Below are 26,595 nucleotides of genomic sequence, written 5' to 3' on the forward strand. Positions count from 1 at the left end.
CAGGCTGAAGATTTGATAGAATTCCTTAACCATGTTAACTTTTTTCCTTAAGAATAATTTTTTTCTAATGATCAAAGTAGTGCTCATTTTAAAGGACCAAAAAAAAAAAAAAAAAAAAGGAAGGAAAAGATTCCAGAACTATACATGATAGAAACCTGAGTTCTCTTATGTGTCTACCAGGGGCCCGAGGCTGGGGAGAAGGCATAGTGGCCTCGGACAGTGGTCATCTGGTGGGCAGGGCCGTCCTGGGGATCATACCGTGGCTTCTGGGTGGGTGAAGAGTGGGCAGAGGGAGCAGTTTGGCTTAGAGGCAGCTCAGAAGTAGTTAAAGGTGCAGGGTGCATCTGACTTCAGGTGTAGCTGATCGGTCCAGGGCTAGTTCCCTCACCTCTCTGAACTTCAGGGCCGTTGTAAGTTGGGGCTAATGGAAGTACCTCTTTGCTGAAGTGCGGGGAGTTGTAAGTAAGAACACCCGCTCATTTGATGGTTTTTCAAGGCTCTCATCATCCCCAGTGGGAAAGGGCTGCACAGAGCCTGGCACAGTAGCAACTGTATTCGTTGGCAGGGCTGCTGCAACAAGGACCATAGCCTGTGTGTGTGCGCGGGGAGCGGGGGGGGGGGGGGGGGGGACCTCTCAAACAGCCGCGTTTACTGTCTCCCAGTCCTGGAGGCTAGAAGTCAGAGATCTAGGTGTGAGCAGGTTGGGGTCTTCTGAGGCCTCTCTCCTTCACTTATAGATGGTTCTCTTCTCTCTGTGTCCTCACTTGGTCTTTCCTGTGTGTGCACACGTACGTCTTTGTCCAAACTTCCTCTTCTTATAAGGATTAGGGCCAACCCTACTGACCTCATATTAACTTAATCACCTCTCGTAAGACCCTACCTCCAAAATAGTCACATGCTCTTAAGTAACAAGAGCAAGTTACTGGGGGTTAGGACTTGAACACAGAATTTGGAGGGGGTGCAATGCAACCCTTCACAGCAGTCATTTCTGTTATGCGCGGTTCTGAAATGGCGCGGCGTGCCGAAGTTGCCCAAGTCCCACACCTCCTGGTGTGACTCGGCTCAGTTGTGGAACATTAGGGCTGGGCGGTGTAGGCCTTACTCTCTGAGGAGGCTGAAGAGTAGCTGGAAAACATGGAGCCAACACTTGCTCTTCACGCCTTAACTAAGCTGGGCCTGGGGAGAGCAAGCACACTGCAGGCGTGGGGTCTCCCGGGAGGAGACTGGGCATGTGTGCTGTCGGGGCTACCTGCCGAAGGCCAGAGACGGGAGCTAGGAGGACACTGGGAGCTTGGGGGCTGGTGCTGTACTCTGTGGTTATGGCTTTTGCGTTTTTCTCCTTGCACAAAATAGTAAAATATTTTCTCTTGTTACTTAAGATCAGCTTTCTCTCCTGAGGGCTGCCTCTGTGTGAAAGACGCACTCCCCTTTGTGTATTTGAAATACTTCTCTCATCTCCTCCTCTATTCCTTTGAGATGCTGCTTTCAGCGTTTATTATTATTATTATTGTTGTTGTTGTTATTATTATTATTATTATTTTGTAAATGCCAGGAAGTAGATTTATTAGATCATATGGTAATACTGTTTTTAATTTTTTTGGGAAACCACCATGTTAGTTTTCAAAGTGGCTATACCATTTTTGCATTCTCACCAATAGTGCACAAGAGTTCCAATTTCTCCACATTCTCACCAACATTTGTTGTTTTCTGTGTTTTTTTCCTAAAAGGTATGAGGTAGTATCTCATTGTGGTTTTGATCTGCATTTCTCTAATGACTGGTGATGTTGAACATCTTTTCATGTGCTTATTGACTGTTTACTTTCTCTGGAGAAATATAACTTATTCAAGTTATTTGCTTATTTTTGAATCAGGTTGTTTTTTGTTGCTGAGTTTTAGGAGTTGTCTACACCCTTTATCAATTTGTGATTTAAATATTTTCTCCTATTCTGTGTGTTGCCTCTTTACTGTTGATAGTGTCTTTTGATGTCCAAATTAAAAAATTTTAATAAAGCCCAATATGTTTTAGTGTCAAAACGAAGAGATCAGCCCTGACCGGTTTGGCTCAGTGGATAGAGCGTCGGCCTGTGGACTAGGGGGTCCCAGGTTCGATTCCAGTCAAGGGCATGTACCTTGGTTGCGGGCACATCCCCAGTTGGGGGTGTGCAGAAGGCAGCTGATCAATGTTTCCCTCTCATCGATGTTTCTAGCTCTCTGTCCCTCTCCCTTCCTCTCTGTGGAAAATCAATAAAATATATTTTAAAAAAAACAACAAAAAACCCCCCCGAGAGATCATTGCCATTCAATGACATGAAGCTTTTGCCCTGTATTTTTCCTAAGAGTTTGATAGTTTTAGCTCTTATCTTTAAGACTTTGATTCACTTTGAGTTAATTTTTATAAGTGGTATTAGATAAGGGTCCAAAATCATTCTTTTGCATGTAGATATACAGTTTTCCCAGCATCATTTCTTGAAAAGACTGTCCTTTCCTCATTGAACGGTCTTGGCACCTGTCAAAAATTATTTCACCATCTATGCCAGGGGTGGGGAACGTCCGGCATTAGGGGTGAGTTAATTAAATGTTTGACCAAATATAGCAGGCTATTTTTTTTTTTTATTGCTTAAAGTATTACAAAGAGTATTACATATGTCTCCTTTTATTCCCCCCACCCTTGACAATCCCCTGGCCTCCCCTACCCCCCAGTGTCTTATGTCCATTGGTTATGCTTATATGCATGCATACAAGTCCTTCGGTTGATCTCTTACCCCCCACCCCACCCCCCCTCCTGCCCTCCCACCCTCCCCGGCCTTCCTTAGCAGGCTATTTTTTAAGTTGATAATTTTGTATGGCCCTCGGATGGTGTTATAAACATCCAATAGACCTTGGTAGAAAAAAGGTTTCCCACCTCTGATATGCAAAGGTTTATTTCTGGTCTCTTTATTCAGTTTCAGTGGTCTATATGTCTGTCTTTATGTCAGCATCACACTGTTTTGATTATTATACCTTTGCAGTAAGTTTTGAAATCAGGAAGTGTGAGTTTTCTGTCTTTACTTCTTTATTTCTAAGGTTGTTTCATCTATTTGGGACTCCTTGGGATTCCATATTAAAATTAAGATGGGCTTTTCTATTACTGCAAAACACGTCATTGGGATTTTGATAGGGATTGCATTGAGTCTGTAGATCACTTTGTGTAATATGGGAATCTTAACAAAGGCCTTCCTTTATTACTCATTTCCTTGTGGGTGTTGTTTGTGTTTTAGTAAGAGTAGAAAAAAAAGTAAATGGAATTTTGGGAAGAGAAGAGATGAGCAGTAAAGAGTGGAGGAATGAAGGAAGCGGGGAAAGGTGTAGAGCTGTCAGGGAACAGTGAGACTCGGGTCTCCTGAACCGCTTAGAAAAGAACGTTCGTGAGCAGTTCCTTCACAGTTAAAATGCAGGTTCAACATCTGTTACTATTTGCTTGACACAACAATCTGTGAACTACAGATAAATACTTCTTATAGCCCTAGTGTACAGATATGGAAGCTGAGGCTCAGGAAAATGATTTGTCCCCCTGGTCACCCATTAATAGCCAAACCAGGAAGAGCCAGGTCCATCCAGCTCCTGATCCTGTGCCCTCTCCCTGTGCAGAGTCACTTTGTACCTCCCGCCCTGTGGCAGGGGTCTCCTCGGTGGGTTCAGACTCAGCAGGAATATTGGGGCAGTGTGGGGGGAAGTGAGCGCTTGTTCATGATCTCAGAGTCTTAGAGACCCAGGCTGAGTTGCCGTGGTGATCAGTAATCTTCCAGGCACCACCCAAGGCAGATAAGGAGGGTGGTGTTGATGCTGGTGGAGGAAGATGGGGCATCAAACAGTGGCTGATGAAGATAAGACCTTTCCTTTGTAGTTCCCCTCTTTGGCCTTTGTGGACTCAGTGTCCCTGGCCTGTCCAGCCTGGGTGGTCATGTCCTTGTGGCCTTTCCAGCTCTTGCCCTGAGACTTGGGCTGTTCCCTGAGCTGTCATTCCCTCTGGCTGACTCCTCCGCTTACCTTGATCTGAGATTAATGAAAAGTGGTCGTTTGGAGGGTGACGTGGCATGAAGAGGACAGAGGGAGAGAGACATTTTTGCAGTTCTTCGCATGAAGTCTGATCATCGGACTCATGATCCGGTTCCCCAAACCCCATGGGTTCACTCTATTTCCTGCTGCCTTCTGAGCCAGGATGGAAATATTTATCTAGTTTGTTCCAGAGATTGTACTGGTCTCCCCTGGGTGGACCAGGATTAGCTGATGGCCGGAGGAGTGACATGGTCGGAGGGGTTGAAGCCAGGAGCAGAGGACAGGCCTGCAGCTGAGGTGCGGCAGAGATGACTGGAACCCAGCTCTCCCCCATTTCTTCCTTTCCACTGTGGGGAAACATAACCTTGGCCACAGTGCCGACGCTGGCCCATACGCCACTTCCTGGCAGCTGCTTCTCAGAGTTACTGACCCATCGGTCATGATTCCTAGGTGCTTCTCACCTGAACGTTGTCATTGAGCAGGGGGATGGCTTGCTCGCCTCCTCTGCTGTCCAGCGCCGCAAGGAATTGGTGAGTTTCAGTTTTCCTGCTCTTGTTGGAAAGGAGGTAGTATAGAGTTAGTGGATAAGAGTTGTGTTTGAGGCTGGACCTGCCACTTACCAGCTGTGTGGTTCTGGGCAAGTTACTTGGCCTGTATTTGGCCATCTAGAAAAGGTGTCAGTAGTCTGCTGCTCATAGGGTTCTTAGGAGGATTAAATGAAATAATCCTCATAAATAGTGACAAGTACTCAGTACATGTGAGCTGCTGTGAGTAGTCAGAGTGTGGTAACACATTCAAGAAAAACTTGAGCCAAAGCATGGAAGGTACTGCATGTTGGTGGGTCTCCCTAGCACTTCCTGAATCATGTCCGTCAGTCTCTTTGATACCCAGGAAAGTGCAGGGAGTAGGTGGAGTGCAGGTACAGTTTGATCAGAAGTCGGGAGGGTTGTGCGTCCATCTTCCCTTCACCATTGAGCATCCTGGGCATCTCAGCCCACCTCTAAGCCCTCGACCACATGCCTTTGTGTTCAGTCCCTGTACTTGGCCAGGTGGCTCCCCTGCAGCCTCACTGCCTGCTCCTGTGCCATCTGTGTTGATTACTCTTTTCATCCTCAGCCCTGAGCGCTCAGAGCTTATTCCTTGGACGCCTCCACCGCCCTTCCTGTCCATCCTCCCTCCTTGGGTTGTGATACCATCAAGACTCATTGCTTTAAATACTGAGCATATGCTGACAGCTCCCAAATGATAGATGTAGCCCCAGCCTCACCCCTGAACTTCAGACCATATCTCCACCTGCTTATCTGTCAGCTGTACTTGGGTGTCTGTCCGTACCTCAAATTAATTTGGTGAAACATGAACTCATGACCCCTTACCCCACCCCAACTCTTCCTCCTGGAAGGTTCCCCATCTCAGTGACAAGCAGCTCACCCTTCCATTTCCAGGCCGAGACCTTGGAGGCATCCTAACATCTCTCTTTCCTGTTCCACACGGAGTCTGTCAGCAGACCCTCCCTGCTTTTCCTCCGCAGCATCCCCCAGCCCCAACCCCCCCACCAGCTCCACTCTCACCACCCGCCTGGCCGCCAGCACAGCTCCCTTGGACGATTGTCTTTGCTGTTTGGCTGGTTTCCCTGCTCCCACCCTTCTCTCCCCGTGGACAGTATGTAATGCAGCAACAGCCAGTGATCCTGTTAGAGTGTAAGTCAGACCATGTCTCTCCTCTACACAAAGACTTCTAGAGGTTTTTTCGCCTCACTAAACTTGGTGCTGGCTCTATGGTCCGCAAGGCCCTGCTGTCCCCAGTCCTTCATGCTGCCCCACCCAGATTGTACTTGCACACCTCACAGTTACCTGGGACATGGACACTCCATTCGTCACCCCCATTCACGTTAAAAGATGGACTACTGGTCCTCAGAACGGCCACAGAAAGTGGGAAATAAGCATCATTACTGTGGTATTTTAGCAAGTTCATTATTCTTCCAAAATTGTACGCACCTGCAGTGAGGGAGAACGAATATTAACTTACAGACTTGATACTTAGGGGGTGAATCTTCGCCTGACCCCAAGGTAACAGCAGGCCCCTGCTGTGTCGCCAGCCTCCTGTGCCGACAGGGAGAAGGGGATTGGTCCACCCGGAGCTGGGTGTAGAGGGTGCATGAAAGCAGCCCTTCCTTGGTTGATGCCCCAGGCTCTGTGGCTACTCCATTCCAGGGCCAGTCATTCATACCTCCCTGAAAGGCGGGGGCTTGTCAGACTCCAAGTTTGGGTCTCAGCACCCGCAGCCTTGGGCCATGTTTTTAAAGGAAAGGGGGCTGCGGCCCCAGGGTGGAGTGTGGCTGCCCCGAGCCCTGGGGGCTTCTTAACAGCCCAAGGAACCCACCCTCCCAGCACCTCCCGAGCGAGGTCCTCTCGAGTGAGGGTGCCCCACTCTGGGGCCGGTCTCTGCACCCAGCATGGGCAAGTGCCATGAAGCCATGGCTCCTCACCCTCTCTCTTCCCCGCATTTAGTTCCTATGCTCAGCTCAGCTTACGGTGCCTGCTGAGTGTCCTCTTGGTGGGGAAAAGAGAGTGGGGAGGGGACAGGCTCACTCTGTGGGGAGAGGGGCGGAATCCAGGCTGGGAGGCCCTGGGCTGGGCCACTCCTGTTCTGAGACTTGGCACTTGCACAGGGTGACAGGTTCTGCCTGTGTCTCCTCCAGGCTGATCTGGCTTCTCAGGTGGTTACCCAAGTCTACTATCCTCCAGGGCCAGCTCCAGACCCCTTCCTCCATGAAGTCTCCCCTGACTGCTCTTCCGCCTTCAGAGCTGGGCAGCATCCTTGTGGAGAGGGATCAGGAGTGCAGGCTTTGGGCTAAACTGCCTGGGTTTGTATCCTGTTTGCCCCTCAGTAGCTCTACCATGTCCTTAAGCAAGTGATTTAATTTTTCTAACTCTTAGTTTCCTCCTTTCTGAAGTGGGACTAATGACAGCCTCAGGGCTGGGGCGTGGGGACTAACCGAGACAAGCTTGCACAGTGCTTACACATCCAGGCACTAATGGTTAGTGAGGCTCAGACAGCCCAGCAGTTGTCATGGTGAACTGTGTGACCTCGTCACGCTAGTACGGCTCTCACCTTAGATCATCAAGGGGTTGAGGACAGGTTGGAAGGTCTGGTTTGACCATAATAGCAGCAGCTAACAGAGTGCTGGCTCTGCAGGAGCTGTTTCAAGCCCTGCCTTGCCCATTAATGCAGTTGATCCTCTATGAGGTAAGTACTCCTATTATCCCATTTTACAGATAAGCACATGGAGGGAGGGTGGGCGAGCCTGAGCGACTTACCTGAGGGCACAGAGCTGCTAAGGAGCAGAGTTGCGAGTTGAACCTAGGCCGGCCGGCGCCCCATCGGTCTTCTACTCATCGCCGCCTTGATTTACAGACGAGGGCCCCAGGCTCAGAGTGGGGAAGGCACTTGTACAGTCTCCTGGCAGGTGAGCACCCTCGTCAGCCCCAGCTTCTCTTCTTGCCACCAGACCCAGCCTAGTGCCGTGCAGGTGGACTGTGAGCCCTCCGTCGGTTGTGAGCCGGCTGCAGTTCCTGAGGTGTGAGCTAGGAGAGGGTCCAGGGTGAGGCAGGTGGCCCGGTGGTGACTCCCACCTGAGGCCAGACAGCACCTCCCCACTCTCACAGAGCCCGAGGTCATGGTAGCTTGCTTTCTCCCTCTTTCTTCTCAGGGGCTTTGGGGCGGGGTGGTGCACATCCTCCTGGGACCTGCGCTGTCTCAGGGCAGCGGACAGGCCAGCCTCTGTGCACCTCCTGGGCTGGCGCCCGGCTGGAACACGTCTCTCAGCGCTGCAGCTTTCACGGGAGAAAGCGTGAGTCACCGGGGCCTCTCGGGCTCCCGGTGAATGGAGCGCTGTGTGAGGGACGAGTTTCTGTCTCTCTTGGGCCCCACAGGCTGGTGACCGCTCATGTGATTTTACTGGAAGTTCTTTCTAAGAGGTCTCCGTGACCCATGGGCTGAGTCACAGAGTAAACACAGTCTGCAGGGCCCGCAGTGCTCTTGGGAAGGGCGCAGACAGTGCGTGGCCCAGGCTGGCCCAGAGCGTGCTGCTCTCTCCACGCCTTCCGCCTTGACTTGGTCTGCGTTCCACCTGCAGGCCCTGGCCAGCCACGGACCCTGCATTCTTTCCGGCTGCGGACCTGGCCTGGGGCTTGGCAGAAATGCGGAATCTCAGACCCCACCCTGATCTGCCCAGGTAGAACCTGCACTTGGGCCAGGCTCCGAGGTAACTCCGACAGTCAAGAACCCCTCTCTGGTTCCCAGGCCATGAACCCCCGGGGCGCCTGCTCTGCTCTCCTTTGCTGGAAACGTTTCCAGATCATCAGCTTTCTCTGTGCCTGGCAGGACCTCTGCGCAGGCGTGCATGAGGCTGCGGGGCACGTCCTGAGGGCAGTGCCTGCTATCTGTGGGCATGGGGGCAGTGCAGGGGGCGCGCCTTCGTCTGGGCGTCTCCTGGAAGTGGAGGATGTGTAGGCATCAGAGCAGGTGGGGTGCAGGTGTCTTGGACATGGCTGAGAGTGAGGGGCTGCGAGGGGCAGGGGCTGCCTGTGAGACAGGACTCCTGGTGGCCTCGAGATCTGATTGTGAAACCCCAGAGGTAGATGACGCTTGACACCGCCTCTCAGAAGCACCGGCTTGGAAAAAAGACCATGTGACTCCTGTGCCAATTCCCAAAAGTCCTGACCACACAGGCCTTTTAAGACCACAGTAGCCGCAGAGACAAAGCATGACCAAGACAATGTCGTCTTCGGGCCCTTTCCACACCCCGAATGACGTCTAAGGCCCTGGGAACATTGTAAAAGCTGGGCCCTGTCCAATTTTAATTGCTCCTTGCCGGCCCCCCACCCGTAGCTCCCAGGAACCTTGCCAGCTGACTCGGGGGTGGTGATGCCCAGAGATGCAGGCAGAGATGTCACACCGTCCCTGGGTCAGGCCCCAGAGCTCCGGCAGGACTTCGGGGACAGGGGAGAGGAGCAGAATGTGTTGGTTGGCCAGTTGACTCCCCCAGCTGGGGTGGGAGATGGGGCGGGGGGTGGGGGGAAGAAGGCTGTCTGCCAAGTTTAATTAACAGTGGAAACTCGCCACAGGGAAGGAGAGAGACCATCTGAAGAGGAGGGGCTGTTTACTGGAAGATGGGGCACTGCTGATGCCAGTATGAGGAAGGAGCGAGGCGCTCCTACAGGGAGCGTCCAGCAGAGCACTGGCGCCCTGACCGCCAAGTTGCAGGCAGGATTGGCTTGAACTCCGAGAACCTGGAGGTGTGAGTGGGAGAGTTTATTTATGCCTGCCTTTCTGAGTTGGCGTCTTTTGAAAACAGTCCACCAGCCTACCAGCTGGCTAGCCTTCCTTGCCCCCATACATGAAAGAAATAATTGAGAAAATGGCGACTGTGTTTAAAAATAGGCATTGTGTTGCCCCCTTGTTCTTTGAGGATGTCATGGTCTGCCTGAACTGCATCTGACTTTGTTTCATGGATCCCTACCCAACACTCGACATTTATGACCTGGGAAGAGAGATCATTTGAGAAGTTTGTGATGCTCATTGTTTAAAACAAAAATGCAGAGATGTTGAATGGACAGTGAAATGAATTCAGTGTGGGTTGAACTTAAATACAGGAGGTATTTCATTGTACATTCCTATTCGTTTTTTTTAGTCGGATCAGGGCATTTCAGGGCTGAATAGGCTGTTCTGGTTCTAGCCTCCTTCTGATGATGTGCAAGTCCCCGCTGATTCCCAGCTAGGTGTGCTGGGGGCAGCATGGACTGTTGGGCCACCCTGACCTGGGACTTTCTCCTCATTTCCCTGCTGTTCCCAGCGCTGCTGCGGCAGGCCATGCGGAACAAATGGGATCCCTTCTGACAGTCCTCCTTGAAGACAGAACACCGGCCCACTCCCCAACTCATTCTCTTCAGTCCACGCGAAACACCTGTAGGTTCTTCAGAGATTCTCACAAAATGTGATCATGAGGTCACTGGTCTTTCCTGGCCGCTGTTCTAGTTTCTGCCATCACCAAAGTCCCCCTTTTCTTCTCTTCTTTCGCTCTCCTTTCATCTCTTTTTCGTGTGGGCACACCTGCTAGCTCAGATGCACCGGTTGTCCACCTCTCTGCCCTCCACTGTGGTCTTTTTCTTCTCCACCCCAATTTTCCCCTTCCCCTGGGGCCTCTCCTGCTCCCCGCCTCCTCCTCTCCCTCTCCTCAGTCTACTCCCATCTCTCTTTTCTTCCCCCCCTGAGGATGTGTTGCATGTATGGGGTGACTAGTCAGAATTGAGATGGGAGCGAACCCCTTAAATCTGGCCCCACATTTCTGGTCCTGGAGCCCTAGATATTAGTTCTTGGCCGCTTTCTGACACCAAGCCCTAAGGCTTGTTCACATCCCATCCTGGGCTCACCCACCATGCCCAGTACACACCCCTCTTCATTAGAGTTCTTTTGGTTCCAAGAACAAAACATTGCATTCCTCCCGTTATCTTGTTTTGAGTGACCCACCATCTCTGCGTGTTGTGCTTTTTGAAACTCCCAGTTTAGTCTCCGAGTCGGTTCACCCTCTTAACTTTGTGTCGCCCATAGTCTTGCTAAGCAAAGCACTCCTTCTGTTGCCATGAATCAGTGGAGAGTGGAATCGCTGAGGTGGGGCAGGCGAAGGACCCCGTAAGCCGCCTGGCTGAACGCTTCATCTTGCAGACCAGGACAGAGGTTCAGGAAACTGACGTGATTTGCTCAGCATCACCCAGCTCCTCGCACTCGGATACGAGCTGAGTTCAGAAGCTGGGTTTCCTGACCCTGAGGCTTTTCCTGATGCTAGGTGGAATATCCTGTTTGAAAATATCGGAATTCAAACCAAACCATACTGGTTGTGTGTCTGTGGCCAGGAGTTGTGTGTCTATAACAGTGATGGCGAACCTATGACACATGTATCAGAGGTGACACGCGAACTCATTTTTTTGGTTGATTTTTATTTGTTAAATGGCATTTAAATATATAAAATAAATATCAAAAATATAAATCTTTGTTTTACTATGGTTGCAGATATCAAAAAATTTCTATATGTGACACGGCACCAGAGTTAAGTTAGGGTTTTTCAAAATGCTGACACGCCGAGCTCAAAAGGCTCGCCATCACTGGCCTATAACATTGTGTTGACAAACAACAACAAAAGGTGCTACTCCCTGGCTTCGAGGACAGTGTAATTGCTCTGAACTTGATGAGTAACTTTTAATAAGGGGCTAGACACTGACTAAATTATTAAGGACTGAGCTTGAATACAGTTAGAACCTAAGAACAGAGTAGTCTGGCAAAAACCACAGGTAGTTCATCGCTGGTCAATTTATGCTGTTACCCTCTGCATGGAAGCCAGAATTATATTGATCCTATCTGTGGGGGATCCTCACTGCATTTAACCAGGGCGTGCTGCTCCCTCGCTGAGCCTTTCCCCAGATGTCCCAGTAGGAAGCCAGCGGCATTCCAAGTTCCACGCTGCCCGCACATACATCAGCCTCCAGAGCTGAGGGTGCGGAAGGTGAGGCAGAGGCACCAAAGACTCGTCCCTGCCCACTGCCCACTGCCCCTGCCCTGCCTGGCCCTTGGGATTCGGTTTCTGGTCCCTGGTGCAGGGCCGGTTCTCAGCCTGGCGATGGCTGAAGGCCAGTTGGTCCGGCAGTGGTCTGAGGTATAGACAGGAGGCCCCTTGGGGTTAGTAACAAACGCTCTCCCTTTCTGCCCCCAGGCTCCACCTACAGCGTCTTGTCCATCATGCCCTCCGACTCCGAGAGCAGCAGCTCCCTCAGCAGTGTGGGTGAGTACCGTCTCCCGGCTCCTCCTTCCTGCAGAGCCGGCGGGCCAGGGTCTGGGTGCGAGCCAGGGCAGCCCCGGGTCCAGGGGATGGGAAGCTGGCCCTCGCCTTGGATATTACTCATGGGCTCACCTTCTGTTGATTCCATTTTCGTTTTCTTGTCAGTCTTCTTCGTGGAGAGGGCAGGAATCTGTCTCTGGCGGTCGAAGGGTGGTGGGTGGCGGGGGAGGCACCTGTTTTGCTGTTCCGTCACTTGTCAGGGCACAGGACTTCTCAGTGAGCTCCCCCATCTCCCACCAAGGCCACCTGTCCATGAGACTGGCCCCTTGGGGACTGTCCTTTAAGCAGGAACAGCCTGCCAGGGTTGTTGCCATGGGGACAGGAGTGGCAGTCCATCCTGACATGGATGTTTCCAGAAGCCCATAGCGTGAGGCCGGCTGTGCTTTCACTTGACTGAGGACATCCTGGCAGGAAGATTGCTGTAGTCCCCCCCCCCCCCCCCCCCCCCCGCTGTCCCACACCGCTGTGCCCGCCCCTGTGCCACACGCCCTCTGTTTAATACCCCGGGGGCAGTTTCTGATATCCTGAGCTGGTCTGGGTGGGTGGGGACCCCTTCAGTGGTGAGGTGACTCCTGGAGTTTTTTAGTTGAAAGGGCTCACACAGACCGTCTGGTCTGTGTATTTGGTTTTCCTTCCTACAGACGGATGGGGAGATTTCCATCAGGGAGGGGAGTCTCACGCCAGAGATTCCAGAGCTCGGGGGCAGGCCTTCCTGGCTGTGCGCTCTCTGGGCGACAGCTGAGACCCCTCCAGGTGCCAGAAGTGGGTTTGGGATGTGGTGGTGACCACAGGCGTGGTCCCCGTGCTTGTGCATCTTGGGGTCTATGGCGGGGGGGGGAGACAGTTACAGAAGTGTACAAAAGGTGAGGTCAGAGTGATCGGAAGGGAAGACAGGCACGGTAGGGGGTACTGTATTCATTTGCTATGGCTGCCATAGGAAGTGCCACAAACGGTGTGGCTTGTATGACAGAGGGATTTTCTCACAGTTCTGGAGGCTAGAGGTCTGAGACCAAGGGGTGGTGTTGGCAGGGCCGTGCCTCTCTGAAGGGTCCAGGGGAGGGTCTGTTCCAGGCCTCTCCTGGCTGCTGCAGCTGCTAGCAGTCTTCGATGCTCCTTGGCTTGGAGATGCATCACCCAGTCTGTCCAAGCCTTCATCCTCACATGATGCTCTCTCTGTGTGTCTCCAAATTTCTCCTCTTAAAAGGACACCAGTCATATTGGCTTAGGGGTCTCCTTACTCGCCCAGTGTGACCTCATTGTAACTTGATCATATGTAAAAACCGTACTTCCAAATGAGGTCACATTCTCATTTACAAGGGATTAGGACTTGAGCATCTTTTTGGAAGACAAAATTCAGCCCCTCACAGGTTCCCTCATCCTGTGTAGGGTTCAGGGAGGACTCTTCTGGGACCATAATTCAGAGCTGCTGAGTATCACTTTGTCCTTCCTGCTTTGGGTCCAGGAGACACGCTGATTGCAGGATGGGATTGTCGGAATTTCGAACTTGGGGCTGGCTGTCAGGAAGCACGTGGGTGTGCAGTCGGGATGAGGAGAGCAGTGAGGTGCGGCTTTTGTAAAGCTGTGAACTGGTTGAGTCCTGAGTGTGTACCCCTTGCCTCTCTCCTGCTTCACCCTTTTCCAGCTTCCTGTTCCTTGGGAACGAGGTACAGTGATCTAACTTATTCAGCTTCACATCCACACTGCAAGGCTGAACGCAGCACCCTTTCTGGGAGCATTTGCATGTTAAAAGTGGGCTCCAGAGAGAGACCTTGCTTAAACCACAGCGAGCTAGAGCAGGAGGTGTTTGTCCAGACCTCCGCATGCCTGGAAGGAGCCTTGTCAGTAGCCCGCCCTTTAGCTCTGCACACACTGGTGGTCCTTGGGAGGAGGGGTCAGCAGTGTCCCCGGATCTTGTTGGCAGGCAGACAGGGAGCGTGCTGTGTCCAGATCTTGAACGCCGCAAGACCGGGCTGCATCCCTCAGGTCCAGCCCTCTTCAGTTCACCAGAACAGGGTTTGCTTCTCGCTCTTCTGCATGCAGGTGACGCGCCCTTGGGGTGGCCAGCTCCATGTCCTCATGGCTGCAGCGACAGGGATTACCGACTCACACCGCCTTAAACAATAAAGACATGCATGACCTTGAACAGTAAGAAGTGAACATCCATGGTGTGGTGTCCTCTCCCTCAGGCTGATGGGGACAGTGTCCCGGGCCCTGATGTCCATTATGGGAGCCACAGGCCATAGGTGGCTTTTACAGTAAATTCAAAATAATTAAAATGAAATAAAATTTCTAGTTTCAGCGGTCATGCTAACCACATTTCAGGTGCTGATGACCACCTGTGGCTAGTGGCCACCGTCCTGGATAGAGCAGTTAAAAGAACATCTCTGTCGCATGAACTGTTCTCTCAGAGGACAAGAGGGTTGTCTCGTTATGAGCAGGGAAGCCTTCCCCAGAACTCCCTCAGCACAGTCTCCTCTCACTGATCCGCTTGTCCACGTCCGAGCCGGTGCTCACCCAGTGTGGCCCCTGGACCAGCAGCCCCCGGGCACGTGTTAGAAATGCAGGTGCCAGGCTCCACCTCCTGCCTGCTGTATCAGAAGCTCTGAGCGTGGGCCCGCATGTAGGCGCCCTCCTGGTCTGGGTTGGGTGGGCCGAACCTAAGCCCTGGCAAGAGAACCGGAATGCGGGGGCTGGCGTGGACCAGCCCTGGGTGTGGAATGAATGGTGGGGTCAGCCGCGGGACCACTGCGGGGCCTCCTGGAGAATCCGTCCTGGCTCAGCCTTCACCCAGTGCCGCAGCCCTTCCTTTCCCGGGGGCACTGGCCGGTCAGGTGGAGACTGGCTGTTTCTGTTCAAACCTAAGGAAAGGCAAGAGAAAGGTCTTAGAATAAAAATGTCACCTCTGCTCTTCCATGTATATCTCCCTAACAAAGGACATTTGGGAAGAGAATGGCAAGTTGTATTCAGCATAAGAGAAACTGGTAGATGAAACCTTGAGTATATGACATGTTCTTAACGTCGGGTCTCCTGGTTGGCGGTAGATCCTTAGGCGGTCTGTCCCGTTTCGGCTCTCCAGCTTGATCCCGCTGATACCTCACCCTGCCTTTGCCAGCAAATGGTCCTTCCTTCCTTCCTTTCTTTTTTTTTTTTTTTTTACAGTGTAAAATTTTTATATTTAGAATTAGGCAGCTGGATTCATTTTAGATGATCCCAGCTTTGTTGACAACACCCAAAGCATCATCGTCAGGAGCCAGTCGAACATATGCCTTCTTCTCGCCATCGGGCCTCATCAGGGCGTTGACCTTGGCCACCTCGGTGTCACAGAGCTTCCTCACAGCCTGTCTGACCTGGTGCTTCTTGGCCTTGACATCCACAAGGAACACGGTGTATTGCCGTCTTCTGTCTTCTCCATGGCTGACTCGATGGTCAGGGGGGATTTGATGGTGGCACAGTGGGCAGGCTTGTTTCTCCTGGGTGCACTTTTCTGAGGATATTTGGCTGCCTTCGGAGCCTCAGTGTCTTTGGCTGTCAGAAGGTGGGTGACGTGCGGATCTTCTTTGTGCGGCTGGGCGCCTTTCAGCACTGCTTTCTTTGCCTTCAAAGCCTTTGGTTTGGCTTCGGCTTTGGGAGAGATAGGGGCTTCCTCCTTAGCTTTTGGCACCTTCTTCACCATCTCTGTAAAAAGCTCCAGGCAGTTTTCATCAGCTGAGTGTGGAGGCTTCTTGGAGGCCCTCCCCCATCCCCTGCAGCCCTTCGCCAAGGAACCTGCCCCGGGGAGGCCCCAGGGATCTGCCAGGATAGCACACTCCACATGTTTTCCTCCCCCTACATCCGCACCTGACTTCCCTGGTGCCTTTTATTTCTCATCTTGAGTAACTGGGGAAGTTTTAAGTAGAGGCATTCTTGGGTGGCATTTATAAAATGAGGCTTAAATGTCGTACAAATTGAAGTAACAAGAGGGATTTCTCATTGAACAGAGAATTCTCTGGCTGGGAGCCTGAGAGCATCCTTCATGTCCCAGCGACCATTTCTTGAAAGTGCAGCTTCTGGTTGACAGGGAAGGTGGAGGCAGGGCTGCACCCCGACTCTGTGCACCCTCTGACCCTTCCTTCTCTGGTCCTTTGGAACCAGGGGCCTGTTTTTCTCTCAGTTCAACAGAGGAATAGGAGCATCTCTCCTCTTGGAGCGTGCATTAGTCGCGTAGGGATCCCACTGGGGCCTGGCCCCTGACCTTAGAGTCCAGCCAGTGTCTCAGTCCATCCAGGCTGCTCTAACAGAATGGATGGCTCAAAGACAAGCATGTATTTCTCCCCATTCTGGAGCCTGGGAGGTCCAAGATCAAGGTGCTAAGGCCGCTGCAGCGTCTGGTGGGGCTCATTGCCTGGCTCAGTGGTGGCACCTTCCCGCTGGAACCTACCTGGCAGGGTGGGGAGAGAGCTCTCTCTGGGGGTGGAGTTCCTTTATGACACATTAATCCCATTCATGAGCGCTCCAAACTCATAACCTAATCACCTCAAAAGGCCTCACCTCCTAATATCACCCCTTCGGGGTTAGGATTTCAACATAGGAATTGGGGGGGACGGACACAAACATTCAGACCTTGGCAGCAGAGATAGGCTACTGGTCGCTCTGCCATGTGAAACAAAGGAGCAGCCCGGGAGGGAGCAGCTGTTTCTGATGAGTGCTGCAGAGTGAGGTCCAGGGAGGGGGCCCTTCAGGTGGGCGTCCAGGGCATGGCTTCGGGGGCAGGAGGCCGGCTCTGTGTGTCTGGGCTTGGGTTTCTGCCAAGCAGATCCCGAGTTTAGGACTGAGAGCAAGTAGCTTATCTGGGAGGAGAACTGGGAGCTGGGCAAGGCTACAGCTGCTGCTTGGCGTCTAACCTCCTCTCCCTGAGTCCTGGGAGGAGCTGAGCTGTGGGCTGCAGGACCGAGGAGGCCATGCCCCTGGTTCCATATTTAGGGAAGTGGTCCTCCCTGCGTTTCATCAAAGGGTGATGCCTTTAAGTGCAGTGGCTGGTGGACAGCCAGTAAAACAAGGAAGGAAAAGCCCTACCTGGTTTGGCTCAATGGATAGAGCGTCAGCCTGCGGACTGAAGGGTTCCAGGTGCGATTCTAGTCAAGGGCACAATCCCCAGTAGGGGGTGTGCAGGAGGCAGCCTATCAATGATTCTCTCTCATCATTGATGTTTCTATCTCTCTCTTCCTCTCTCTTCCTCTCTCTGAAGTCAATTAAAAACAAAACAAAACAACAAAAAAAAACAACAAGGAAGGAAAAGCTATGTTGGGGCCACAAATGCAGCTTTGTCAGGCATCAGAATCACCTGGAGGGGATCACCCCAGGGTTTCTGATTCAGTGGGTCTGGGTGGGGCCTGAAATGTGCATTTCTAACAAGTTCTCTCCTGATGCTAAGATGCTTCCGGAAGCACTGGCTCCGGGTGTGGGACTGCTTCCCCCGTGGCCCAGGCTCTGCTGGCTGGAGCGGAGGTTGGCCTGGGTTTGCTCTCTGCTGCCTGTGGTGACCTCGTCCTGCTGCTCCTTTGCTTCTCCCCTGACAGCCAGGGCCTGGAGGTGGCCAGAACGTTTACCTGGGCATCCTCACTCCACCTGACCACATTTGGCCAGTACCAACTTCCTCCTTGGCTCTGGCACCATGGCACAGGGCTCTGAGGCAGAGCTGCCCCCTGTCCAGCTGTAGGTAAGACTGAGGGGCAGCCTTTGGGGCCGGCTGGAGTGTGGTGATGAGGGAGCCAAGGACAAAGGGACTGTGGCCAAGAAGCCCACCCAGCGGCCAGGCTGCTCACAGGGCCTCGTGGTCTTTGGGGGTGGCCACACCAGCTGGGGCGGCGAGGAGGAGGAGCCAGGACTCCTGCGGGGAGACAGGGCTCTGCCTACTCTGGTTCTGCTGCTCCCCTTACGCCAAGGCCCAGTGAGTGATGGCTCCTTGTCCAGAGTCCAGGGCCTGTGCCAGGTCTCCTGGAATCTCCCTCTACCCCTTTTGAGGCCGTTTCAGTGCGATCACATCCCTTACCCCCTGAATCCCATCTGAGACACTAAAAAGGAAAAGAAAATCTCAAGTAGGTTCCAGACGTGGAAAGAGGAAGGGGTGAAGCTGGGGAGAATGGGCAGTTTAGCATTTGAATCCGAAAGAACAGCTGTCTGGGATAGGAGAGAGAAGTGGCATTTGGCATTTTTTGGACAACTCACTTTTTAAAAACATGTACCTTTATTGTAGAAAATATTACAGGTGTCCCCCTCCCCCATTAACCCTCTCTTCCCAATCCAGCTCCCTCCCCAAGCCTTCCCCCACTATTGTCTGTCCGTGGGCTATGCACGTATGTATATTAGTTCATTGGTTAATCTCTTCCCACTGCCCCCTTCCCTCTGGAATACGTTGGACAACTCTTATTTTGTTTGTTCTTTAAGATGTTTATCAGACCTGCAGTGACCGGAGAAGGGCTCACAGTCCCCATCGCTGCCCCAGCCACCCCACTCCTCGGATGTGGCTTCCGTTTAGGGCCCCACAGGTGTAGTTGTGTTTTTTAACTTAATTTTTTTGTTAAGGTATAAGTTACATGCAGTAACATTTATCCTTTTTAGCATACAGTTCAATGAGTTGTGACAAACTCATGACCATTTAACCATGGTCTCAATGAAGATACAGAACAATTCCTTCACCCGAAACATTTCCTTCTGTGGCTTTGTAGTTCGCCTTCCACCTTCCACCCCCCGCACCTGGCAGCCACTGACCTCTTCCTGCTGCTAGAGTTTTACCTTGTCCTGAGTATCGTGAATGTAATCCTGTAGCACAAGCATGTCACACCCGCCGGCCGCGAGTTCGACACGCTTGCTGTAGTGTGTAGCCTTCCGAGTCTGGCTTCTGTCACGTAGCACACACGGCATTCGTGGTCCCCCCATGCTGCTGCGTATGTTGGTAGTTTGATCAGTTGTCCATCCTTTTACTGCTGAGTAGTATTCCATTGTAGAAACGTAATGCTGCTGCTTATCCATTCACCAGCTTCTACAAACAGTTGTGTGCTGGTTTTGTGTGAACATAAATTTTCATTTCTCCTGTGTAAATAGTTGTGGGGGGGATCATGAGTAGTGTGATAACATGTGTAACTTTATAAAAGACTATCAAAGTGTTTTCTAAAGTGGCTGTATCATTGCATATTCCTACCAGCAGTGTTTGAGAATTCCAGTTTCTCTGCATCCTTGCCAGCATTTGGTGTTGCTACTTTTTAAAAAAATAATTTTTTAAAAATATTTTTATTGATTTCGTGGAGGAAGGGAGAGGGAGAGAGAGATAGAAGTATCAATGATGAGAGAGAATCACTGATTAGCTGCCTCCTGCACACCCTCTCTGGGAATCAAGCCCGCAACCCGGGCATGTACCCTTGACCGGAATCGAACCCAGGACCTTTCAGAGTCCTCAGGCTCTATCCACTGAGCCAAACCAGCTAGGGCTGGTGTTGCTGCTTTTTACTGTCAGCTGTTCTGGTAGCGACACAGGGACTTGATAGCTGTCTTCAGTACGTGCAGGTCTGTTGTGTAGAAAAGGAATTGCAGCTGTACCTTGCGGGCCTTCGGGGCAGAGCGAGGGTCAGTGGGGGAAATAGAGGGACAGCTTTGAGCTCACGCAGAGAATCACTCTGTGGGGAAGGGTTGGATGGGCTTTGTGTGAAGGAAGGAGTGTGCTGCCTCACTGTGGAGGGTTCAGACAGCCTTGATGGCCATTGGGGGGATTCTGCTAACGATTTGGATGGGAGGACAGCATCATCTTCAAAATGCCTTTCAACCCTGAGATGCAAGTAAAAGGGGAATCTGTATTTTTAGTGACTGGGAAGGAGTGGGTTTTCTGCAGTGCTTGCTATTATTTTGGAACTTCCTGGCTTAGCACATCTGGGGACTCTTCCTGAGGGCCCTGGGCCGCCTCTGTCCTCCGCCTTCCTTACTGCGAAGGATGGGGCGCCCAGGCCGCATCTGCCCCCCTCCTCCCCCGCCACACACACATCAGGGAGCGGCTGTCTGATGGCTTCTCAGGCCTGGGCGGCCTCACTTCTGTGTGTGTCTTGTGTGCTCCAGCCTTGGGGCAGGAGAAGGGGCACAGGAGGCGCCCGTCAGGAGGCGGTGCAGCGCAGGCGGAGGCCCTGGCTCTGGAGTTAGAGCTGAGTTTTGCGCGGGGTCCGCCGCTTTCCTAGCTGCACCGTCTTTCTGGACGTCATTTTCTCATGGGGTGGTAACAGCACATGCCTGGGAGGGTGCGTGGGGATGAAGGCGGTCAGGATGGAGGGTTTGGCACAGAACCCAGCGCCAGGCTGTGGTGGGCAAACGTCGGCGCTCACTTCATCGTCTGCGTGACCCGCTGCCCAGACCCTCACCCTGCTGGAGAGGACCAGAGGCCGTGGCTGTGCATGGTGACAGCGCTGATGGTCCCGCTTTCTCCAGCTGCTTCTCTCCAGCTTCTGCGGAAGCCAAGGGGCGCACCTTCTGTCGCTTCTTGTGTGACATGGGGTGAAAATCCTTTCTCTCCCTGGAGGCAGGTCTCCGCACCTGGTGGTTTTCAGTTCCCGAACTCGAGATGTGATGCTTCTCGGATACTTCATGCACTTGGGCGTAGCACCGTGCGGCCGTTCTCAAAGCCTGGCCAGTGTCCCCGAGGTCTCCTCAGGGGCCAGTGAGGTCAAAACCGTCTCACAACGACACTTAGGTGTCACTTGCTTTTCCACTCTCACACACACTCCGCTGTGGGTGGGGTTTTCTGAAGTCTGTCCTGGACAGACGCACGGACGCACGGACGCGCGGACGCGAGGCAAGTCAGGCACCAAACGTATAAAGATGCCCAGCAGTGCTGCTCTTCTCACTGCATGTTTTGTTTTGTAATTGAAAGGGTAGTTAATTTTTAATTTAAAAAATCTTATGTAGATATGCAGCAGGTGTTTGCTTATTTTAAAACTAGATTTTAAGATTTCCGTGGTTTTAATTTCTAATCTGGTAGATAGCGTTAGATAGATGTAGCCCATAGAAACAGAAGCTCTTTGCAGTCCTTAGTCATTTTTAAGAGTAGAGAGAGGTCCTGACATCCAAAAGTTTGTGAACTTTCAGGTTAAGGCCTTGTCTCTGGGGTCAGGTCCGTAAGGGAGGCTCAGTGTGTCGTCTGCTGGCTCAGCGGCCGGGCACGTTGCTTAGCCTTGACCAGGTTGGGTGTCCTGATCTGTAAGATGGGAGTGACAGCAGTGTTTTCCTTACGGGGATTGGCTGGGATGATGTATGGAAAGCATTTCAGAAACTGCCGGGCACGAAGTAACTGCTACTCATGGTTGCCATCGGGGAGGCAGGGAGGCGTGGTGGCAGAGTGTGCATGCCGAATCTATTTGAATTGGTGAACTAACCTTGCTGGTCCTCGATTTTCTCACCTGTAAAATGGGGTGACAATATTAGTACCCACCTCGGGTTGTTGGGACGCTGGAGTTCATGCCTGGGACATTTGTGTTGTCTGCGCTGTTAACTCCCCCGCTTTCTGAGTGCGCTCTGAGCCTCTGCATCCCACTCGCTGAGGTTGGCCAGTCTCCCACAGGTGGTTTCCCCCGGAGTTCAGAGGGTGACTCAGAGGCATCTCCTGGAGGGGCTCCGACACATGTCCAGAGGAAGCCCCACTCGGGAGACCCTTGTAAGTTATGCAAATCAAAGGACAGTGAAGACCTGGCCCTGGGCTCTCCTCATAAAAGCGACTTCATTTGCCAGAGAGCAAGGGCTTATGCAGCCCACACACAGCGGCAACGAGCCATTTCCCGACACTCCGACACTCCGGGGCAGGCGTGAGGGTGCAGGGTGTTCGGGGGAAGGTGAGGGAAAGCGCCTGGAGCAGAACCATGTGGGGAGGAGGAGGGGAAGGGCTGGTCTGGGCTCCACTTTAGAGAACATTCTGACCCCAGAGTTCTGGCCTGGAGCACAGGAGTCCTGGGGGGCAGGGTGTGGTGGTTTTAAAATAACATGCACTTCGGGGGGTACTAGATTTAGGTGGCTGGCGTACCGGTGTTGGGAACCTGAGCTGAGCGTGAGGCTCCTACCTCAGACCAGGGCATGGCTTGTCACCACAGTGTGGAGCTCCCCATCCTCCCTGGCACTCCTGGGAAATGCAGGCCACACCGGGGTGCCCCTCTTTGTCTTGGTGGGGGCACTTGGTTTTTGTGAGCAGCCAGCCAACAAGGGTCATGGGGGTGTGGGGGGTCAGGATGGCAGAGTCAGAGACATGCCTGTGCCCTTCGCACATTCTGGGGCTCCTGGGTGAGCCAGCCTCCTGGGTCCCTCCATGAAATGGGAAGGCTGCTCTGAGCTCCTGACCCTGAGTTCCTGGCTCCCTGAGGGTCGAGGGCGTCTCAGGTGAACATACGGACAGAGTTAAATATAAAGCAGCATGGACTCATCTCCTTCCCGGACATTTGAGTGAGGGCTGTCCTGTTAGAAAAGGATTTGGGTCTTGTCAGAGGCGCTGGCAGTGGCCACTGCTCCTAGTAATAGCAGGAGGCACGGGGTTCCCTTCAGGACGCTTTTGTCCTGGCACAGGTGCGGAGGGCCCGATGTGGGCTGGGCCCCCAGAGCCCCCCGACTTACCTGCATCACGTCCCACTTAACCGTGGGCAGCTCTCCCTGACAGCCCCTCCAAGCCCGCACACCTGGGCTGTTCGGGCAGGTCCTTCAGGCAGTTGGATGGCTCGGAAAAGGGAGCTGTACGAAGTGTCCAGCCCTGGTCAGGGGAGGATGGGGACCCGGCCCTTGGGCCCAGCTTTGGAGCCAGTCACCTTGGTTCTCAGAGCTTCACTGGGTTCCAACTGGACCTTCCTCCTCAGGCCATGGCTTCTGCTCTGCTCGGGGCTCAGATGGGCCTCTCCACGCCCAGGGGTGGGTGATAGTTATGTTTCCAGACTAGGCGACGATGCGAGGATTAGGGCCGAAACGGTGGGTCCTGGAGGTGTCTTGGCGGATTGGGAAGGGTGGAGGTTCTCGGGGTGCTCAGCCAGGGCCAGGAGAGCGGGCGGGGGAGTGCTGAGGCTTGGGGACTGTCTGGGCCTAGTCTCTGTTTCATCTCTTATTCTCTGGCCGTGTTGTCATCTCTGAAGGGCAGTGCTCACAGGATACACTGGCAGGGCCGGTGGGCATGAGTAGTGCAGCCAAAAGTCAGAGCCTGGCACCCGGTGACTTTCCCTAAATGCCAGTTCTCTTTGTTATTTCCCTCCTGCCAGGAACCACCGGGAAGGCACCGTCCCCCCCGCCCCTCCTCACCGACCGCCAGGTGAATGAGAAGGTGGAGAACCTCTCCATTCAGCTGCGGCTGATGACCCGGGAGAGGAACGAACTGCGGAAGCGCCTGGCCTTCGCCACTCACGGGACGACCTTTGACAAGAGGTAGGAGCAGCCAGCTCCCCTGCCCAGCGCTCACCAACCTGGTACCATCACATCCCCTCCCCGCCGGGGGTCCTCAGCTCCAGGGGGAAGGGGCACAGGCTTGTTCTGCTTCTTCCAGGTGGAAATTGAAGCCCATGGCCTGAATCGCACAACTCAACTGTGGTGTCGTGTGTGTGTGTGTGTGTGTCCGTCCATGTGCCACTGTCCCCCAGAAGACCCCAGCTTACCTCCTATTGGGTGGATCTTTATGTGGCACGCAAACACATTCATTGTACCCTGACATGTATAGGTATTAGGAAGAATATATCCCACATGGCTTCTTTGTTTTGGAGAAAATCTTTCATTGCTCCTGTTGCCAGGAAAGGGCAGTCCAAGGGTTGGGGCAGAGGGAGAGGCCTTACCCACCTGCATGATCCAGGGGGGCTTCATGGAGGAGGAGGGATGCAGACTGGTTTATCCTTCCAGGAGATGCTGGAGGGGTCCTTGGTGTTTTAGCTTCTTCCCTTTAAGAGCATCAGAGTGTGTGCCTCGTTCTGAGGAAGAGTCCTCTTGGGGGAATGTCGGGCTACAAGCCGGCTCCTTGAGGTTGCGCCGATGAGGACGTGCCCCAATCAGATGGCACAAAGGCAGGGCAGTGAGGACACGGTGCGCCAGCGTGCATGTGGTCCACGGCTACTTTCATGCTGGCGAGGCAGAGTGTGTGGTTCCACAGCAGCCGTGTGGCCAGCCAAGTCTAGAGTGTGGTCCTTTACAGAAAAGGGTTGCTGATGTCTGTTCTAGGGCAGGGTTCTCAAACTGGAGTAAGCACTGCAGTCCGGAGGCCTTACTGTTGAAGCACAGATTGCTAGTGAGCCTGCCCTCCCTAGTGTCTGATCCAGGAGGTCTGGGGCTGGCCTGACAGTTTGCATTTCTAACAAGTTCCCAGGTTATCAATGCTGCAGGACCAGGAACCTCACTTTGAGAACCACTGCACCCTGCCAGTTTTCTCAGCTTTGGCTGCATGTTGGAATCCATTGGAAAGTTTAAAAAAAAATAAAAATCTGATGTCTGATTCCCATCCCGGGGTGCTGATATAGTTGGCCTGGGATTTTAATGTATACCCAAGATTGAGAATCACTGGTCTAAAGAGAGAAGAAACCTCATCATACGTTTCTGGTGGACCCACTGTGTGCATAGGCCTGTCACAAGGTCTCCCAGAAGCTTCTAGATCAGTGGTTCTCAACCTTCTGGCCCTTTAAATACAGTTCCTTATTTTGTGACCCAACCATAAAATTATTTTCGTTTCTACTTCATAACTGTAATGTTGCTACTGTTATGAATCGTACTGTAAATATCTGATATGCAAGATGGTCTTAGGCGACCCCTGTGAAAGGGTCGTCCGACCGCCAAAGGGGTCGTGACCCACAGGTTGAGAACCACTGTCCTAGATGGTCCATTCTCAGCTCTTCAGGCCCATGCAGGGCGCTCAGGTAGCTGAGGGCCCCTCCATCCTGGGGATTCTCATTCTGTTGGCCTGTGTGCAGCCGAGCCATCTGAGCTTGACACGCATCCTGGTGGTTGTGGTGCGTAGGAGACTGGTATTTGGGAACCACTGGGCTGGGGTGACCTAGGACACGGCTTCTGGGGGAAGAGACATTCCTTGTCAGTGTGTTCACGGTGCCGTTTGCTGTCTGGGCCAGGCCCTACCACAGGCTGAACCCTGACTACGAGAGGCTGAAGATCCAGTGTGTGCGGGCCATGTCGGACCTGCAGAGTCTGCAGAACCAGCACACCAATGCCTTGAAGAGGTGTGAGGAGGTGGCCAAGGAGACCGACTTCTACCAGTGAGTGGGGCCTGCCTGGCAAGGGCTCTGGCATCCACGAATGGCTGCCTCTTACCCTTCCTCATTTCTGGACTTGGAGCCAGGCCTCCTGGTTCTAGTCCTGCCTCTTCCATGAGGCCAGCAGTGTGCCTTCAGCAAGTGGGTTTGTGCCTCAGTTTCCCCAAGCACGGAGTGAGGCTTTTAACCTTTCATACCATCTGTTGCAGCCTCAGAAGCAGGGTGGGTCGGCAGTGATGGAGAATGGGAGACGGGGGGCCGGGCAGATCCCTGGGATTCTGGGTTGCTGTCCAGGGCTTTGCTGCGGCTCCTGCCACAGGAGAGGCAGGTGCAGCATGCTCCCCTCTGGTCTCCTGGTGCCCCTCTGAGGGTACTTGCCTGCCCACCTGCTGATACTTGCTCAGGCCCAGGTACCTCAGTACGTGGTGGTGCCAGGTCTGTCCCAGGTAGCCCCCTTGTCTATGCACCCTTGTTGGTGTCAGGTTTTTAACAGGTGGTCTGGGTCCTTCTGGCATCGGGCTGACAGCAGGCTTTTGCCCGCCCCTGAGCGCTGGGCACCCAGCTTCTGTGGTTCCCGGCTGGTGTATTGGTGGATGGGACCCAGGAGGGGCTGGTGATGCCTGGGGTGGGGGTGGAGGCTGTCTGGGGCTCACTGTGGGGGGGTTTCAGCACACTCCACAGCCGGCTCCTGAGCGACCAGACCCAGCTGAAGGACGACGTGGACACGCTGCGGCGGGAGAACGGGCAGCTGCTGCGGGAGCGGAACCTGCTGCAGCAGTCCTGGGAGGACATGAAGCGGCTCCACGAGGAGGACCAGAAGGAGATTGGCGACCTCCGGGCCCAGCAGCAGCAGGTAGAGCGGGCCGGGTGCTGGGTGCTGGGTGCTGGGTGCAGGTCCAGGTCGCTTACCACCTACCCCTCCAGCCACTCATCCATCCACCCCCCTAGTAATTTAGCAGGTATTTCTGGAGGGTTCGCCTCATGTGAAGCCCTGGGATCTGTGAGCAGACACTCAGGCCTTGCTCTCTGGACTCAGCAGTCCCCTGGAGGAGACACATGTCAATAAAATAACCCCAGGTACCCTTGCATCATTACGAATGTTGCAGGGGTTACCAAGAAGGAGGTGCTATGCAGTGTGTACTGAGAGTTAGACTTACTCTGGGGGCTGGGGGCTGGGGGCTGGGGGACTGCAGCTTCTTTCCTCTGCACGGATCCCATGAGATTGCAGTTGGAGAAGCTCGGAAACTTGAGAGCCCTGTGCAAACGAGATGGAGTGCTTATCATCGTTATTTTGGTGGGCGTGTGGCCTGTTGCTCTTGCTGCTCTCGGCATTACAAGTTAGTGTCTTTGCTTTGCTCAGCTCGTGTTTCGTGTGGACAAAGGCATGAGGGGCAGGCCAGTCAGAGCCTGGCTTCCTGTGAGTGATGGTGGCCCCTTCTCCTCTCG

The 26,595-nt window shown here is 53.2% G+C and overlaps 1 protein-coding gene across 5 annotated transcripts in view; it reads left to right on the plus strand.

Moving 5' to 3' along the window:
* The window catches only part of DLG5 (discs large MAGUK scaffold protein 5), a 108,478-nt gene that overhangs the window by 32,601 nt on the left and 49,282 nt on the right, over positions 1–26,595 (plus strand). For 2 of the 5 annotated variants that reach the window (XM_059662251.1, XM_059662255.1), the window contains exons 2-6: positions 8,171–8,299; positions 11,801–11,869; positions 23,167–23,329; positions 25,009–25,152; positions 25,819–26,002. In XM_059662251.1, coding sequence (XP_059518234.1) covers positions 8,171–8,299; positions 11,801–11,869; positions 23,167–23,329; positions 25,009–25,152; positions 25,819–26,002 — 689 coding nt within the window. Of the gene's footprint in view, positions 1–8,170; positions 8,300–9,902; positions 10,003–11,800; positions 11,870–23,166; positions 23,330–25,008; positions 25,153–25,818; positions 26,003–26,595 lie in introns of those variants that run through there. The other 3 variants (XM_059662254.1, XM_059662252.1, XM_059662253.1) reach the window with 3 other exon arrangements.

Source organism: Myotis daubentonii, chromosome 13 (assembly GCF_963259705.1).
Source record: "Myotis daubentonii chromosome 13, mMyoDau2.1, whole genome shotgun sequence".
Taxonomy (NCBI): Eukaryota; Metazoa; Chordata; class Mammalia; order Chiroptera; family Vespertilionidae; genus Myotis; species Myotis daubentonii.